The sequence below is a fragment of the Phascolarctos cinereus genome, unplaced genomic scaffold (assembly GCF_003287225.1).
Source record: "Phascolarctos cinereus isolate Bilbo 61053 unplaced genomic scaffold, phaCin_HiC Scaffold_5;HRSCAF=322, whole genome shotgun sequence".
NCBI lineage: Eukaryota > Metazoa > Chordata > Mammalia > Diprotodontia > Phascolarctidae > Phascolarctos > Phascolarctos cinereus.
The window spans coordinates 33,381,409-33,400,734 of record NW_027555958.1 but is presented as its reverse complement, the minus strand read 5'-3'; the positions used below and the strand labels follow the sequence as shown (position 1 = coordinate 33,400,734).

General features: G+C 37.8%; 1 protein-coding gene across 1 annotated transcript in view; it reads left to right on the top strand.

The window, feature by feature from the left end:
- The window catches only part of TAOK1 (TAO kinase 1), a 147,704-nt gene that overhangs the window by 106,501 nt on the left and 21,877 nt on the right, over positions 1–19,326 (top strand). Inside the window, exons 8-15 of the mRNA XM_020963378.2 lie at positions 1,375–1,466; positions 4,621–4,714; positions 6,872–6,953; positions 9,827–9,994; positions 11,347–11,550; positions 12,939–13,076; positions 15,309–15,545; positions 16,345–16,473. Of these exons, the coding sequence (XP_020819037.1) occupies positions 1,375–1,466; positions 4,621–4,714; positions 6,872–6,953; positions 9,827–9,994; positions 11,347–11,550; positions 12,939–13,076; positions 15,309–15,545; positions 16,345–16,473 (1,144 nt within the window). The remainder of the gene's footprint in view (positions 1–1,374; positions 1,467–4,620; positions 4,715–6,871; positions 6,954–9,826; positions 9,995–11,346; positions 11,551–12,938; positions 13,077–15,308; positions 15,546–16,344; positions 16,474–19,326) is intronic.

Below are 19,326 nucleotides of genomic sequence, written 5' to 3'. Positions count from 1 at the left end.
CTTTGACTCAAAGTTTGTTCAGGGAGGAGATGGAAATGCTAGCTGAACAGGGTGGGTTATTTTTGGATCCCGTGTTCTTGTGCTATAATCTGTGTTCATTTTTATTGGCTGTATTAGAGTTGTATTTTGTGAATATTTGTGGAGTAAGTTTTTTAAAATTATGCAAAATAACATATATTCATCATTCCATCATGCTGTGGTAATGATATTTATGTATTAAATCCTATGTGAAGCATTTAATAATAATAACTGATGTTTATATAGCACTTTAAAGTTTCCATAGCACTCTACTTTCTTAATTTCATTTGACCCTCATTCCCAAACCCGAGAGGAAGGTGTTACAAGTATAATTCTCGTCATTCTATAGGTAAACTAAGATTAAAGAGAGGGTAAGTGATTTGATCTTGGTCAGATGCCTTCTGTGTATCAGAGGCAAGATTTGAACCCAAGTCTCTCCTGAGATCTGTTTTAACTACACCACACTGCCTTCTTATTTGAGTGGGCACTGTGAGTTCTCTACATTGGGCTCAGGGCTGTGGGGTTAAGAGTATCTAGATTTCAAGCGGGTACCAGGCACAGTCTCTGCCATAGAGTCCAGTTCAGGAAACCAAATAAATACATGGGAATGTACTTCTTCTGCATGTAATACTGGAGTTAAAATATTGTCAGTTATGAATAAGCCCATGGATAGTGACATTATTTTGAGTGGCTAGGAATCAAAGTCTTACAGAATTTTTTTTTCTACATGCATGCTACTTGTGGCCTAATAAAAGCTTTGGGAGTTGGTATACTTTTAATTTTGAAGAAAAAGCCAGATTTTTTCATCAAGTTGCTTTTATATTATTGGTATTATATGATTTTGGTTTTTTGCCTTTTTTAAAGGATGAGATCGTCTGAGGTGATCAAGCAACTTGCATGCAACAATTATAAATCAAATTATTCACATTTTTATTTGCTATTCTTTTTCAAGTCTCTCCAAACAAAAGATAAATATCACTATTCAGAACCTAGGGAAAAATTGAGGGATCAGCATAGATTGCCGTATATTTGCTTTCTGGTTCAGATATCTTATTTTATAGTGTGTGCAAGTCAGAATCTTCAAATTTTAATACCTGAGCTCCAGAAAAAAGAATGAGATTGATTATTAGACTGGTTTTAGCATTAAAAGTGTCCCCAAATGAAGTTCTAAGGTGATTATATTTATCTTATTTCCCCTATACATTCTTTGCTCATCATAATATTTCTTCTGTTAAGTAATTGGGCCTAAAGTTTAAGACAGTATTCATTCTTACATGTAGGTTATATAGTTAACATGGAATGTTTTAACAAATTTATAGAGTTTTAAGCAGTAAAAATTAATGTTTTGTATTTTAGGATGGCCCCAGAAGTAATTTTAGCCATGGATGAGGGGCAATATGATGGCAAAGTAGATGTGTGGTCTCTTGGAATAACATGTATTGAGTTAGGTAAGCAACATTTTTATTTTGATATGTGATAGGTTGACCTAATAGATGTTTTAACCTCAATTCTATCTCTTGTATATAGCCTTCTGTGTTTTATACAATTTCTTTAGGGGAGCAATTAATGAAGTTTCTGTCAGAAGTCCCATTTTGGTTCTCTATTTCATACTTTGGCATGTCAATTAGTGTAATGGACCTAAAATAACTTTCTAAACTAATGATATCTGTGTTTAGGAACAATCAACAAATATTTATTCAGCATTTAATGTGTAGGCAGAACTGTGGTAGGATTGTCTCACATGTAAGTTGATATATGTGTTAAACCCTCTGATGGAATGCTATTTTCGTTAGTTGGCACCTAGTTGCCTGGGGTGAACCAGGTGATTAAGATGTCCATTTGCTCACTGCCTTTTACACCAGTCTTGGTACTTGTCAAGGTTGTCCTAGCTTAGCTTCTCACAGACATGCCACAGACAGCAAGCCTTTATTTTAAGAGTAAAATTAGTAAGGCTCTTCTAATTCCCCAACGTCATCAACTCTACCTCCCAACCTTTCCAATGTAGAGTTTTTCATTTCACAAAGTTTCTCCATAAGAATTTATTTAAAATAAAAAGAAATATTTACAAGTATTTGGGAAAAGGTATGCTGAAAGTGCTTTAGAGAGACACCAAGGACATGAACAGGTCACAGTGCCTTGATTTGAAAAGAATCATTACTGTTGGCTTTGTTCAGATGGGATCTTGGTGACTGATCAAGCCTAGTTTCAGCGAAAAGCTATACATCTGTGTCTAGTATACTGTCTCATGGGGATAGATGTGATTAGAACTTTATTACTGTATAGTTAAAAGTAATTTTGCATTGATTTTTCTAAAGAAGTCATCTACCAACAAGACTACTCTTTTGTATTTCTAGCATTGGTACTGAGGTTAGTGATTGATAATAGAAAAAGAGTCATTCCTATATATTTTTATTTCAGAGAGACAAAAACAAATTCTTAGTAATCTTGACAACATCTCCCTAAAATGGGTCATAAATAAACAAGGAAATTGAGGGACAGGTGAAATAGAGATCTCACAAATGGATTAGTTTTAGCATTAGAAGATTGATGTCTTGGCACCCAGTGTCTCAGTCCTTAAAGTGGGCTTCCATTCATAGTCAGAGTTTTTATCCTTAGTTTTTCTCAGAGGGGACTCCTGGACTGTCCCACTGTCCCGTATCCATCATCAGCTCCTGTGCATTCCCCAAAATTACAAATGTTGCAGTTTGTGCAGCAAGAAACATTAGCAGTTTCATTAAGATTTTGCAGTACCATATGCAGTACCGTTTACCATCACTTTAAGGAAAAAGACTCAGAGTTGATTGGACAACACTCTCATTGGATATTTATCTACTTACCAGTTCATTCATTTATATGAATTCAATGAGTTTTTGTGTGAAATTGTTCTTTAATAGTCTAGGCCATGGATTAAATAGACTATATTTATAATAACATGGTTTATATTTGCAGTAAAACAACTTTAGTAAGTGTGTGGTTGTCATAGTATTCTCAATGAGAATTTGGATTGGCTTACCCAGTACCCTAGGAAAGAATTTAGCTGATGGTGCCTGAGTCCCCTCACCTTATCCTCCCACTCCAACATATATACTTCATTTTTATTCCATGCTGGATTTTTGTTTATGAAGTGTGAGATCAGGGGATCTGTTTTTTAACCTGGCTGTAACTCATTGGGAAAGGCCTGGTTGGAGTGCTGGTTAATTGTCAGTTGAAGTTGGGCATTATCTTGTGGGAAATATCTGATTCCCATTTCTAGGTTAAAATAGTACTTTATCATGAAAGTGAACTCTTTTTCCTTGGTACAGTAGCCTAAAGGGTTGTATCTAAATCTTTTGGGGCCTCTACTGGGTTTTGGTAACTGAATAAATAGAGTCTTGGCTATTGTGGCATCATAAGATATTGAAGCCAATTGGTATTTCCTTATGTTTGCCCCAGGAAAACTGAGGTTGGATATTATCCCTAATAAGCTGGTTTAGGAGTCCTCCCTGTTGCTCTGAGTTACTGATGAATGAAGACCTTTTTTTAAAGATCTTTTGGTCTTTCCAAATAGATTATAGCATAGAGAGAACTAGAATTTTAGCATTTGACAGTGAGGTTCTGGGCTCACCTGGGTATTAGAGCAGAGAGGTACCACATCAAGTTCTGCTCTTCTCCCCTCTCCTGTGCGGGCCCCAAGGACTTCCTTCCTTATCTCAGCCTCATTTTTCTTTGGATGAGACTATTCCATGGGAAGGAGAAATATTTATAAATTATTTTTTATCCTGTGACGGGAGAGTTCCAGGTCTCCCACAACTCCCAGGACACGGAGCAAATATTTCTAAATGTACTCTTTTAGTTACTACTGCTACTACTAATTTGTCATCTTCAATCAGCAGTTAGCATCTACTTTGCAGCTACTGCAATGTGAGCTACTCTGAGGATTACAGAGCGTAGAAAAGTTGCTTATTATGTCCTAAACTCATTCACCAAACAAATGGGTGCTTTTTAAAACAATCGGCATTAACAACAAGAATACAGGAAGTGATTTTTTTTACCAGTTGAAACACAGTCCTAGAAAAACAGGTTTTCATTATGCTGCAAAATACCACAGCCACAAAAAAGCTAAAATTTCAACCTATTCACATTTTTAATTGCTATTCTTTTTCAATATGAATAACTTCCAAGATGGCTAAATTTTTTTCAGTAAATGTCAGTCTTCTGGATTATACCTGATGAATTTTCTCCAAAAGCCTTTAGCTCTAATATTCCAATTTGATTTTACTTTCCATGTAGGAAAGTTTCATGTTGGTTTTATTAAGAATTTTGCAGACTGAGGAAAAGACTAATTGAGAACCATAAACTCAAAGTCATAAGGAATGAGTTCCCCATACCCATCCTCATGTGGCATATGGCTCTAGTAGCTCATATCATAAACACTTTGCATAGTTACTATAAATTTTAAAGATATGGAATCTCAACTAATTTCACCAACAGAATCATCACTTAAGATTGGAACTTAGCGTGAGTCTTGGTTAGGAGGTGTTTGTAATGAATGCATGTTATCCTGCTGGTTCAGAGTCACTGTGCTGTGTTCATTTTCTCATGAAAATTTTCTTTTCTATTCAGCGGAAAGGAAACCTCCTTTATTTAATATGAACGCGATGAGTGCCTTATATCATATAGCTCAGAATGAATCTCCTACATTACAATCTAATGAATGGTGAGTATTTCTGATAAATGTGTCATTAGAAATTCAGTTTAGTAAAACAAACATTCATTGACGACCTCCTCTGTGGCCAGCACTGTGTTGGGCATGAAGTATGTTGCATATAATGAAGATCTTTTACATCAGGTATACTGTGTCCTTTACTGAGTTACACTTACCCTTTTAAAAAGTGGTGTTGCATAGCATATCTACAAAACAGAAGGTTTAGAAATAGAATATGCTAAAATCAAAAGTTGAATGTCCCTTTCATAAATGACAATATATTTACTATTATTTTGAAATTGGACTGTAATAAGAATTGTTAATATTAAAATGAATAGAAACTACATTTTAAAACTATGTCTGAGAAAACCTGAAAGCCTAAGATTGGATCAGCTTATATGAGCAGTTGGAGAAATGCCTATTAAATACACATGAAGGATCGCAGTGTTTTGGTTGTCAAAAAGATGGGCTCCTTGAATTAACATGTAGAGCTACCTGTTCAAATTAAAAACTAGAGAACAGATCACTCTAATTGAAATACTGATATTCATGGATGTTCGTATCACTCTGATCTTCATTCCCCTAGATTCTTAGATTTTATATAATTATGTTCACTGGTAGAGAAGAACAGTTTGACCATTTTAGAAAGCAAACACTTCATTAGTATTAGAAATTTTTAACAGAAAAAGAACACCTCAAATGTACTTGTATGTTTTAGAGAGAATGATCATCTAGCCCAGTCCCTATTTTACTGATCATAAAACTGAGTCCCAGGGAAGTGACCACATGACTTACCTAAGATGTCGCCTAGGTCATAAATCAAAGTCCAGCATATCTTATTTGTATGTATTTGTGTAAACTAATCTATACTTACGAAGAATCTATGATTCCATCCATTTGAGTCATCCTCTTCCCACTAAAACAGGTCACAAATCCTTCATTCTATATCAGTTAGCTTTCAGGAAATGCTGTGGGGAAAGTAATTCGTTGCCTCGTGGCCACCCTTCTGATAGATACTAGGCTCTCTGAGCTAAGGACTGCTCCTTAGGTAACAGACACATCTATAGCTAATCTCCTTGAGGCTTCTCCGGCCTAGCAGTACCTGCCTTAACTTGTACTGCACTGGTAGTGGCTTCTAGGAGCCCATGATCCCTCCAATGCTGCGGGGAGACATCAAAAGAGAACTAGAGTGGAGGATTTTTTAAGGTAGAGATCTTAAAAAAAGTAACTAAAAGTATCTTTTGTTAAAGGTGGTACAATTAAGGTATATCACAGGTTTCACTACCAAAGAGATTTTCAGATAGCTTATAGAATCTGTTTGGAATTCTTTATGTAGAGAAAAGAAAAGCAGAATTTGACAATTCATTTAAATCATTAAATACATATTGAATACCTGCTCCTCACACTGTGCTATATGAGCATGAGTATGGTCCCTGTTGATAAGGAACTTAATTTCTAGTTTAGGGGGTCACTGCAAATCTACATAAAATAATTAGGGAACCAGGCATTCTGTGCTGGATGGGGCAATTGTGAAGTATAAACTGCCATACCAGAAAACAGTACCTGATAAGATGCATGTTGGGGAGTATGTATAGTGTTACTCTTGGCCAACGAATCTCTTGAAAATTTATAGTAATGTCTTTTTCCTAAGTTTAATGCAAGTCTTGTAATATTTGCCAGTATCACAGTGCTTAGGAACTTAAGAAGAATACTCTTCCTGGGATATATGGCATGTTGCTTAGACTAATGAGGCTTTTGGAAGCTACAAGAGGAACAAAAAGGTGGGAGGAGAAAGAATCAGAAAAAAATATACTTGATGATTATAGACAGTTGCCAGGTCATGCAGATGTATTCAAAGGATTGTGCAATTGCATTAAAATGGGGGCCAGCAAATGACGATGTTCTCAAGTCATTGTTTACCCATCCCATGTGCTCCCTAGGAAACTAGAGAAGAGTCCATGATTATGCACAGGTAGGTAGGTTTTGATTCTTAATTCTGATTGTGAACGATTGACTATATCTTCTCAGAGGAGGGTCTTCCCTGTTTTGATGCCTCCATACGTAACCCTTTCTTCTCCTACATATTGGTATCTTGGTTAATGGAGATTATGTTAAAAGTTAGCATCATGGTCAAAAATTGTGTTTTGGTTTTTTCTCCCCTTGAAATAGGTCTGATTATTTTCGCAACTTCGTAGATTCTTGTCTCCAGAAAATTCCTCAAGATCGGCCTACATCAGATGAACTTCTCAAGGTCAGTTTTCTCATCTTCTCAAATGGTAATAACTCTTACCAATCAAGAAACATACAAGATGAGGATTGTACATGAAACCACCTCTTACTTTTCAGAAAGCATCTAATAAATTCAGCCCATCACTTTCAAAACTGCCCTGCTTGTCCAGGCTTCTTTCTGTACCTTTTTTTAAAATTTGTGTATAACTGTTGCCATCCTCTCTTCACTTGCAGTTAACAAGCAAAACTGAAACTCTTGTAACAAGTAAGCAGAGGCCATCCAAACCAGTCCCTACGTTAGACAGATCAGTCTCTGGCCGTTTGCCCCTGACACAGAACCAGCCCTGTGCTGGTTCCTCATTGGCCCTTTGGTCGTTGTTTTGGCCAGAGCTTTCAGAGCTGATTTTCTTTCCCATGTTGTTTCACTGTACAAGTTGTTCTCCTGGTTCTACCCACTTCATTCTGCATCAGTTTCTATATGCTAAGATTCTCTTTCATCCTTTCTTATAGAGCAGCAATAATCTATCTCCTTTATACACCGTGGGTCATTCAGGAGTCCCCATTTAATGGGTGTCTTCTCATTTTCTAGTTCTTTGTTTTCTCTTTTTCCCTCCTTTAATCCCATCTGTTCTTCTCCTTAAGCAACACTAGGTACTCTTACAGAGCTGATTAGTTAATTTTACATTATTAATTTCTAACCTGAATATAGAGGCACCTAGGTGGCTCAGTGGATAGAGTATTGGGCTTGAAGTCAGGAAGACCCGAGTTCAGATCCAGCCTCAGACACTCACTAGCTGTGTGACCCTGGGCAAGTTACTCAACCTCTGTTTGCCTTACTCCACTGGAGAAGAAAATGGCAAACCACTCCAGTATCTTTGCCAAGAAAACTCCATGGACAGTATTGTCATGCTGTGGTCTATGGAGTCCCAAAGAGTCTGACTTAACTGAATGACTGAACAACAAAAAGACAGAATATATTCCTGAATAATTCAATAAACCAAAGCAGCAGCCCAATTTTTATTTCTTTACAACGATGCTTTGTGTTGATGTGATACTAACCCTAACAAAAGAACACCAGAGGAAAGAATGGCTTCTTTTACTCTGATTTTTATTTTTTCTACCTATCAAACCTTCTATAGTGGTCGCCTTTAGCTAAATATGAAAGAGAAGGGAAAGTAATAACTAGAGAGAATGGTCCATCCATCTCTTGATATTGTATGTTACAAACATAGTACAAAGTGATTTTATTAATATTTTCCTCCTTTCTCCTTTTGTGCTACTTGTACATCTACCTTCCGTAACTGTAGGTGGGGGGGGGCTTAAAACACGTTGAGTCAATAGTGTTGGAAAGGATTTGATGGTCATCTTTTTTATCTGTAATTCTTAAGGGATTTGGGGGTCTTTTTTCATCTTTTCTAGAATTTTAATTAGTGTAAGATTTAAGTGTCAGTTTTTAGAGCACTGTGTAAAATTTCTGAAGTGGATCCCATTTGTTTTTAGTGGTCTATCAATCTGAATAAAACTGGTAGCTGTATTACCTTGGATGCCTTTTTTTTTTAACCTCTCTAGAGTTTCCTCATCTGTAAAATAATGGAAATGGACTAAGTGAACTCTAAGAGCCCTTCTAGCCCCAAATCTCAGACCTGAAAAATAACTTTGAGAGTCTGGAGATTGTACTAATTATGACAGTATTGCATTGAAGGGCCCGGTAGAAGAACTCATTGGAAGTAACTCTGGCAAAAAGCAAGAGGGCTTAGAATCAGAAGAGGGAGGGCCCTTCGCCTCTCCCTCCCCCGATGAAGCTTGATCTCTCCCCATTAGCTGTGGGACCTGGGTCAAGTCACTTCACTTCTAAACATCAGTTGTTTTTTCTCTGACTGTTAACATAAAACCAGTATTTTCAATATAGGGCCATTGTAAGGATTGAATGAGAATATATCAGTGGCACTTCATAGTTTTAATATGCTGTATACCTGGCAGTGTTTTATTATTGACGTGTAATAGAGGGAGGAGGAGCATTCTGGAAGTATAATATCCAAACCACTTTCAGAAGTAACTTTAAAACTAAGAAAGTTGTTAAAATGCTCTTTGTCTGTGTGAGTAGCAATAAAGGGACCAGAAAGCCCAGACCTCCGGGTCCATGTTACTGGTCAGATGCACGGCCAGATACGTGTGCTGCAAGTCCAGAGATGTGGAATTATGTAAAGAATGGATGGAATGAATGCAGAAAATCTTAGAAAGAGCTACATAATCTGATGCAGAATGAAGGAAGCATAGTCATTAGACACAGTGATGATAACCGTATCAACAGAAAGAGCAACCATAAAAAATTAAAGTGAATGTTGCAAAATTATAAAAAACAAGCATATGTTGAAAGAAGAAATATGAGAAGACACTCCCACCTCACCATTTCCAGAAGTGGAAGGTCCACAAGCATTACATATTATACATATTTTAAACTTTATAGTGTATTGGTAAATTGGGCTGATATTTTCCGCTTTTTTTAATCTTAAAAAAATACATATTCTATGGGATGGCTCTCTGAAAGGAGAAGAGAAAAGGATACCGAAGGAAACTGATGATGTAAGAAAATGAATGAAATGAATAAAAATAAATGAAAAAAATTATTAAAAACTTATTTTAAAAAATAAACAGCGCAGATAAGAAAAAAAGATTTCAGAAGGGACACTAACAGGGAAGTTTGTTTATTACAAAGTTTTTAAAAAAGAAGTGACTGTACCTTCTCATGTGTTATATGGTTCTTTTTGTCAGGAATCTTTATTGAGATTATTAGGAACTTTGGGATATTAAGAATCTTTGTCATGAGATTCCATCACAATTGCTTATATTAAAAAAAATTTTTTTTCATCTTGTTTCCCTATGTCTTTAACACAGCACATGTTTGTTCTTCGTGAGCGCCCTGAAACAGTGTTAATAGACCTCATTCAGAGAACCAAGGATGCAGTAAGAGAGTTGGACAACCTGCAGTATCGGAAAATGAAGAAACTCCTTTTCCAGGAGGCACATAATGGGCCCGCTGTAGAAACACAGGAGGAAGAAGAGGTATGAGGAAAGAAGGAGAATAAATGATGAGATTTGGTTCTTCCCAGAATTTTTCTTCTTAGGAATGCAAAACTTTAAAGCATTATGGCCTGCTCTCAAAACCTCTTGTGGCTGGGACCTCTGAGAAGAAGGCCTCCTGACCTAGTGGTAGGCAGTCCCCTGTTAAACTGTAAACAGTTTTCAGTTCTGTTTGCTCTAATAGCATGGAGCACACAGGATCCCCGGCCTGTAGTTGAAGATTGCCGGGCCTTTGCTTTCAGCTAATATTTGGTAATTTACGCCAGACACTATGCCACCTTCTGAGGATACAGAGGCAAAAAACAGGGCCTGTTCTCAAGGAACTCACAATCTCATGGGTTAAAGAATGCATATGATTAGCTATTTAACGTCACATTTTTTTTGAATTTGCATCTTTATTTCCCCATCTTATTCCTTATTAAGATCTTAAAGCTCTTAAGTCCTTTTTGTGGAGAAAGTGGCCCTAAAAAGTGATGGGCTCTTTAATTAGCTACAATATTGTTTTTCTGACTTGCTTATTCTGGGGAATAATATAATACTCTGGGGAATTGAGGAATGAAGTTGGAAAGTGTAATACATTTTTAAATAACTGCCAGTAACTTTGAATTTCTATAGAATACCTGTGGAATCAGAAAATGGTACCAATAGGGAAGAATAGGTGATCTGAGGATTTGGGGTGAAGGAGTAGCATGGAAAAGTTTAAGTATTAAAAGTATTTATGGGAGGGGAAAGTCTAGGGGTTATCAACTAGGAAACATGGAATAAAGAGCAAAGATTGTAAAGGTATTATTAAACATGAATAGAGAAGAATGCACATACCAAAAAAAAAGGTAAGCCACAAACTTTTAAATATAAATTATTACTGTTGCAAAGATGATAATGATGATGATGATGATGATGATGATGATGATGATGATGATGTTGATGATGATGTCTGAGGACCAGCCTCATGCTAGATCTTGAAAATAATCCAACCTTTTCATACAAATCGATATTTTTCTTAACAATGGAGAGCTGATATTTGGGAAGTTTTCAAATCTTAGTATTTCTTTTTATTTTTTTATTTTTTTGCTTGTTTGTTTTTGTTTTTGTTTTGCTAGGTAGTGGGGTTAAGTGACTTGCCCAGGGTCACACAGTTAGATTTGAACTCAGGTCCTCTTGACTCCAGGGCTGGTACTCTATCCACTGTGCCACCTAGCTGCCCCAAAATCTTAGTATTTCTTAACAAAGCAAACTTCTTTTGATAGGTCTTTCCAAAGAACATGGTAATTAGGCAACTTGGGATCAATAGTTCATTAGTAATGTAAAGATTTTAACTGAATATTTTCTCATAGGAGCAAGATCATGGTGTTGGCCGAACAGGAACAGTGAATAGTGTTGGAAGTAATCAATCCATTCCCAGTATGTCTATCAGTGCCAGTAGCCAAAGCAGTAGTGTTAACAGTCTTCCAGATGCCTCAGATGACAAAAGTGAACTAGATATGATGGAGGGGGACCATACAGTGATGTCCAATAGCTCTGTCATCCATTTAAAACCCGTGAGTATATGTGTTTCAAAAAGACTATAATAAAAAGTGGTTGTGGTAGGGATTTAGTTTACGTACATCATGTACAAGGGGCGGGATTTCTGATACTTTTTAGGCAGTCATTGGCGGCAGCCCTTCATTTAACTTGCTTCAAATGTGGAGATGGATAAAATTAACTTCCTACTTGGTAAACTGAATTTGAAAAAAGGGTTGCTTTACATAGTGATGAGAATTTGTGGCACTAATTTAATCTGTTGGAAGTTAAGTTTCACTTTGCAGTGGTTAAATTCTATTTTATCTTATTTTTTTTTAAGTAAATCCACTTAAATAATAAACAGAAATCAGAACTATTAGAACACACAGAGGGAATTAGCTCTGCTACTGAGAGTGAGAGTGAGATATCTCAGCTAAAACAAGAGGGGGAAATTCCCCGAATTCTCTGGGGAAGCCAGCTAGATATCAAGGACATGTCTGCTTGCAAAGTCTTTTCTATCTCAACGTTCCCTAAAGAGAACCTAGAAGGTGGTTAAATTTTAAAAGGGCTTTTGGGTATTACTTCTGTGTAAAGTTGCATATAGTGTGTTTGAGCAAAGGCCCTTGGTTTCCAGGGCAAAATTAAGCTTTATCATACTTCTCTTTTCACCTCTTTTGTATGTATTTTCAGACACTGGTGGACTACAGCAATGAAAGATTTTATTCCCTCCCTACTAAAATGTTTCTGGTTAAAAATCCCAACTCATTCTTTTGAAAGAGACAACACTTTGTAAACATTCCATTGTTTGAAACTGTTTTGCAAACTTTTCTTGGGGAGAGGAAAGTTGTGTAACAGCCATGTTACTACTGAGACAAAAGAGTCCTGACATATGTGGCAAATCAATTATATTTCTGTTGGTGAAGAGAGTGGCTCACATGTGTCAATATCCTGTGTGAAATGATGAGGTGCCTTTTGGAGGCATTTGAGTAGCATGACAGCATCCTGAGTTGCTGTTTACTTCATCGTGACTCACAGATTCATAGTGTAAAGGATAGACCGACTGCACGTTGCTCTAACTATTGACAGTCTGGCTGTATTAAAAGTGAACCTGCTTCATGCATGGTGGGAAGGATATAAATGTAGCCATTAAGTATTTTAGTATCCTGGGTCTGCTTCCTATACTATGTGTTCAGTGAAGTTTCCTTGGTTTTTAAGTTGATTGTAGATGAAATACAGGAGATTCTTAGTTTTTAGGCTTGCAGCTGTGTTTTTGTTAACAAGTGCTTATTTAAGTAATTCATTGATCTAAGTTGTCTTTGATGGAGTCAAACTCCAGGCTTTTGTTTTCCTCAAAGGTGCAATTGAGTTATGTACCTATGTATGTGTGTTTACCTGCTGTACTCTTGCTGTCATCCTCACTTATCAGGAGGAAGAAAATTACAGAGAAGAGGCAGATCCAAGAACAAGGGCGTCGGAACCACAATCTCCACCCCAACAGGTGTCTCGACAAAAGTCACATTACCGTAATCGAGAACACTTTGCTACTATCCGCACAGCATCACTGGTATGTTCTTTCTCGGGTTCTAAGATTTTAAACATATGTACGTCTTACTTTAGGCTCGGGCGTCTGTAGGTATACCCCCAAACATGAATATAAATTCATTTCTTCAACAGTTCAACAGTGCCTACTAAGTACTTGGCACTTTATTCAGTTGTTATATGCAGGATGCAAAGTTTAATGAATCTAGTGATGTCAAACTCAAATAGAAATGGGGCCACTAAACCACATAACAACTTATGAAACCACATATTAATATTATGTATATTATATTGTATTTTTACTTATTACGTATTTTCCAATTATATTTTAATCTGGTTCCAGAGTCTTCCTCAGGGGTGTGGGACACCTGAGTAAGACCCAGCCTCAGGAAGCTTGTGATCTAAACATAAATGTAGCATCATGTAATTAATACAAAGTAGACTAAAGTGACCATAAAAAGAGTCTCAAGTGCTGCTGTAGTTCTAAGAGATTAAGAGCTCAAGGAGAGCTTCATGAAGAAGGGAGCATCTGAAATGGACCTGGAAAGTGAGGTGGGTCTAGAAGTGACGGTCTAGGTAGAAAAGACTGGAGCATGTTTAGGAAATAGGGGACATTACAGTTTGTTCTGTACCTTCTGTGCCTGTGTCTTTAATCTACCCTTTCCCCAAATGAACATTAAAATGCATATTTCTTTGTACTTTATAAGGATAGTATGAGACTAAGTGAATTCCTTTATAAAGATGTCATGCAACCTTCCACTGTGTTGGAGTATTTTAGATTTTTATAAAGTTGAGTCCAAACCGTAAATTTCAGCCGAATCAAATAAAGCAAAAGTGCGTTTCCTTGTCTATCTTATGCCAAGAGCCCATAGATGCTTTGCACATGTTTGTTTGTTCATTTTTTAAGCATACTAAACTTTGGAATTTTGTTTATATCTCTTATGGATTTCATGGTAAACTCATACTTTCCCATTCAGAAAACAAGAAGGCATTCCTATTCTATAGTTTCACCCCGGGGCAGCTAGGTGGCACAGTGGATAGAGTGCCGGCTCTGAAGTCAGGAGGACCTGACTTCAAATCTGGCCTCAGACCAAACACTTGATGCTTATTAGCTGTGTGACCCTGGGCAAGTCACTTAACCCCAATTGCCTAAAAGCAAAAACAAAAAACAAACAAAAATTTCACCGAAAAAATACATTCTTTAAGAAGGCCATTGGTAACATTTATTTCCCACAGACCCCCTGGGTCACCTGGCACTATTTTTATACTGCCTTAAATCCAAGGAATCTTTTGCCTTTTGATGAGAGTTTATCTAAACTGTTTGAGACGTGATCTAAGTCTGGGGACCCAAACCCTGCCATATTACCACTGCTTTGCTCCCCACTCCTGGATAGAGGGATCAGTGCATAGATGGTAGATCCTAACACATTTATCAGCCCTCTAGTTGGGTGCTTCTTATACTCTCCCTACTATCGGTATAGAAATAGCAAAATTAAATCCAGGAGCTTTATCTTTTGTTCCATGGGGATATGTAGTGTCCCAATAAACGCCTGACCAGTACTAAAGTGCCCGATCAGTGCTAAGCATTGCAGGGTAATGGCCTCAGTGTTCTCCAGGCCCCGCATGTTTATTTGTGTGAATTTCAAGCTTTAATTTCTTTCTCTTCTTGTCATCTCACAACATTGTTGATACACATTTAGCCTGGGGTCTCCTAATTCTTACTTCTCTTTCTGCCATGTTTCCCAGCAGTCTGTTCTTTCTCATCTGGGCCATTTCTTTTTTCCTCCAGTTATTTTTCCAAAGCAGTTGGCCCTGTTAATATTCTGCCTGTCTGTTTGTTAGCCAAGGTGCTAGCCAACTCACTGAACTCATGTGCTGACCAAGTTTAATGGATATTCTATCTCATCTAGTGTAAAAGGATATAACTAGTGCAAAACCCAAGGCAGACGTCCATAGAATGCCACTGTTGTTCTGGACTGGAAGCGATCTGCAGCTGTCTGGTCTAGACCTGCCATTTTACGGATGTGCAGACAGAGGCCGGGAAAGGAGCTGGGGGCTGGGGTTTCATCTTGGGTGCTTCGGCCCCACAGCCAGCGCTCCTGTTGCCTCCGACCCAGGCCAAATGCCAGCGTCTACTTGAGGCAGACATCGGTCTTGGACGAGGCTTTCCAAGCAGGTCTGAAACTGGTCTGTTTCCAAAGGACTAGGAGGGAAAGCTCATCTTCTCTTATCCCTCTTCTTGCCCTGACACACCCAGGTTACAAGGCAGATGCAAGAACACGAGCAAGACTCGGAGCTGAGAGAGCAGATGTCTGGGTACAAGCGCATGAGGCGCCAGCACCAGAAGCAGCTGATGGCGCTGGAGAACAAGCTCAAGGCCGAGATGGACGAGCACCGCCTCCGCCTGGACAAAGACCTCGAGACGCAGCGCAACAACTTTGCTGCGGAAATGGAGAAGCTTATTAAGAAGCACCAAGCAGCCATGGAGAAGGAGGTAGGGAAGCCAAGACTACCATTTCGACCTGACGTGTAGCGTTTTGCGTGTCGATTCCCAGGAGCTGAGCAAATTGATAATTAGGGGGAAACCCCTTACTTGTGTGGTATCTCTCTCAAGGAATTTCTGTAACTTTGGGAACATGGTGTTTTGCTTTGTGCTGTTTGGTTGCAGATGAAGGGCGGAAAGGTGGGAGTGGTTTTCTTGTGTGTTCTCCCTTCATTTTAGATGACGAGCAGTGCTTGTGAGTAACTGTCAATGGCAGCAGTGAAATTCTCTTTTATAGCTTTCTTAATTTTTGAGGATTAAAAAATGGCTCCCAAAGACTCTGCTCAAGTTTTCTGGGGCCTGATCGTTTAGACCAGGGCCTGGGGAGTCCCTTTCAGTCCCTGGCACTTCCAGTGTTTTACTTATCAGTTTTTCAGTAAGTCATTCAAACTAGTCTGTGCTTCAGTTTCTCCACTTGTCAGATTGGTGTGGTATTACCAGCATATTATTCTACGTTGGACTTTTCTTTTTCAAATTGATTGTTAGTTGCAAGAAAATAGCTTCTGCCTATGTGATGTTAGAGCGTGGTGACTGATTAGTCAGTAAACAACTAATGATATGAGTAGAAATAACTGGTTTGAGTCTTTCACTTTTCCTTTTGTCATGTTGGCCATTCTTCATATAAAGGTGGTGACAGAGAAATGGTAGCTTTGTGTAAGCAACTTAATCATATGTAAGTTGAGATAGACATTGCATCCGTATAAAGTGAATGAAGCTGAAGGTGTGTGATTCACTTCTTGCTTTTTGCTAGGCCAAGGTGATGGCCAACGAAGAGAAGAAATTCCAACAACATATCCAAGCACAGCAGAAAAAAGAACTGAATAGCTTCTTAGAGTCCCAGAAGAGAGAGTACAAACTGCGCAAAGAGCAGCTTAAGGAGGTATTTCTCTTTTCATGCAGATGCTTGGGCCAGACCTAGCTCTGCAGCTGGGTGAGCTGGGAGGAAGGAGGGTGCTTGGGTGACCGCTTCCTAATTGGGATCACGGGTCATGGGAAGTGTTCCTTGACTGTTGGTATTGATGCTTTTCTTTTACTTTTGATTGTTTATCCATTCCCTTGTACTAAGAAATGTAAGTAAGTATGGTACATCAGGAGTAAAGCAAGCTTTTTAGAAGAGAAAATTAAATGGAACATGGGGAATAATTTCTTAAGATAATGCTGTAGCTATTTTGCATTCAATGATAAAAAAGATTCAAAAGTCAGACTACCAATTGGTTTAGAGAAGACGACCTATTATTACCCCAGATATCATTGAATTGATGTACCTCAGAAAACCCAGGAAGAAGAGAGAAATGACCATCTCTGTATAAAGTTGTTTATATTCTTTGGGCCATATGCAGAGTCAAAGGTGTCTGCTCTTTTAAACCACCTCCTGGTTTACAAAGAGTCTTCGACATAGACTCCCTGTTTCTAGATTAGATGCCAATGGTGCTTTTAGCTTCATCTATCCTTGCCTCCTCCCCACCTTCCATGTCCTTTGAAAGGCGAACCAGCACTTCAGCTTCAAACCTATACGTTCTTACAGACTTATTAATTTCTCCTATGGGCAGAAACTCATATCCTTATTAATAATTAATAGTAATGTGGTCAAATGTGACGTACATAACTTGGAATAAGTCAAAAGCCACTTTTTTATTTTAGGAAAGAATGTGGATTTGTGCTAATAAAAGTATAATTTTTTTTTTTTACTCTAGTAAGGACAGCTGGCTTTGGCACGTCACCTTATCAGTCATCATTTGTGTTCTCTGTCTTGTTTGATCAAGCCTTTTATTTTGTCTTTTTGAATTATTAAGCCAGCATTTAGTTAGTTTTCAAGGTACTTGACATATGTTATCTCTTTTTATCCTCACAACAGCCCTGGGAGGAAGTGCCTTTAGTAGAATGGCAGTGAAATTAATTGTTCATGAGAATGATTATTTAAATGAAGTCTCTAGATAGAAAAGTGATCTAATTGTATACTTGAAGCATCAATTAATAGATAGTAATAACACAACTCCTATCATTTGGGAATCTTACAATATTTTTTTTAATCAAATGGGATTTTCCTACACTAAAAGGTTGAAAATCACTGTTGTTAGAGCACTTTCAGTGGCAGATAATTTTTTTTCCTTACAAACTGATTACCTGAAATATTTCGGAAACCCACATAGTTAACGGTATAAGATGACATGATAACAAGATGTGGGTATTCTGTATAATAGCTTATATATTCCTTTTCACGTGTTCATCATCTCATCAGAAGATAGCAATCTACATGTTGCTGCTGGTCAAAGACATATTTATTTTATTTTAATTTTTTTGTGTGTGTGAGGCAGTCGGGGTTAAGTGACTTGTCCAGGCTCACCCAGCTAAAAAGTGTCAAGTGTCTGAGGTCAGATTTGAACTCAAGTCCTCCTGACTCTAGGGCCAATGCTCTATCCACTGTACTACCTAGCTGCCCCTGGTCAAAGACATATTGCCTGTTCTGCCAAGCACAGTTTTAGTGATTAGGCTTTTCCAAGTGAATGTCTTATATGATAATTCTCTGTTGTAAATGAAAACCTGAAATTCTAAGATACATTTCTCAGATATATTTGCAATAAGAGTGTTATTAGATATCTGTATTTAATGACAAGTATATCTGGGTTATCTGAGTTTGACATTAATAAAAATTATCATAACAGTGACCACTCTTCAGGTAAATTGGGTAACAGAGAAATGGTGTTTTTAAGTAGCTATCTAAGCAAGTCAGATTTGATGATTTCCCACCTGTATTTTCTTTATAGCTTAACCTATTAACTGATTTTGTTTTTAGAAGCCATGTTTTTTTCTGTTATTCATATGTCATCATTTTGGTAGAAGATAGAGTGATACTGAGAGCTCAAATTTTGTAGTCATCTTGTTGGGACCAGCATTATGTGAATTTTATTTAAAGCTTGTCAACTCCAAAGAAAGTTCAGTCATATCATCATGGCTAATTTTGATATTGCGTTTAGACTGTGGAAACTACTGAAGACTTTAGATCAGTCCATTGGCCATTCTGTCATTCACATTATTAAGTCTGTTGCCCATTTTTGCCCTCTTATTGATTTAAAAGCATTTTTGTTGGGATGGGTGGGTGCAGTCATGATCGGACTAAGGTAAGAAACCGTGGGGCTTGAGACTTTATCTTAGAGCTCTGAAAGGTGTAAGGCCTTTTACAGTGGTCTCTACTCTGCTGCCCATTATTGCTTATTTTACCACTTCAAATTCTCCTACACTGACTTCAAAATTTTACTTAAACCTTCACATCACTAGTCTTTATAATCTGTAAAAGCAAGAGATATGATGTCACTTCATAACTATTTCAGCCCCACATTTTATGCCTTCTAGCATTCTTGAAGAGGGATCTCTTAGGATATTGCCACAGGACAGTGTGGGCTTTCTCAGCTATTACTCCTGATTCTGCAGCTTTTTAAAAATGGAGCCATTTGAAGCTAAAAAGTGTATGTGCTTCCTGGTGCCCGGGCCAATTGTCCTTTCCTCGTTGACTATCAATGCCAAGAAGGAACAGAACACTGTTCTGGGGCACTCTGGGGATCGAGGTTGTCTAATGCCGAAATAGCATCTTAAGGACGGTATTTGGCCACTGCAGGCAATGTCCTGAGTCTCTTTTTTATCGACACAGGTGGGCAAAGGTATAAATACCATGACAACCTGCTAGGGTTGTTGCTGACTTTGCTTGCACATGGCTAATAAAATTTGGTCTGAATTA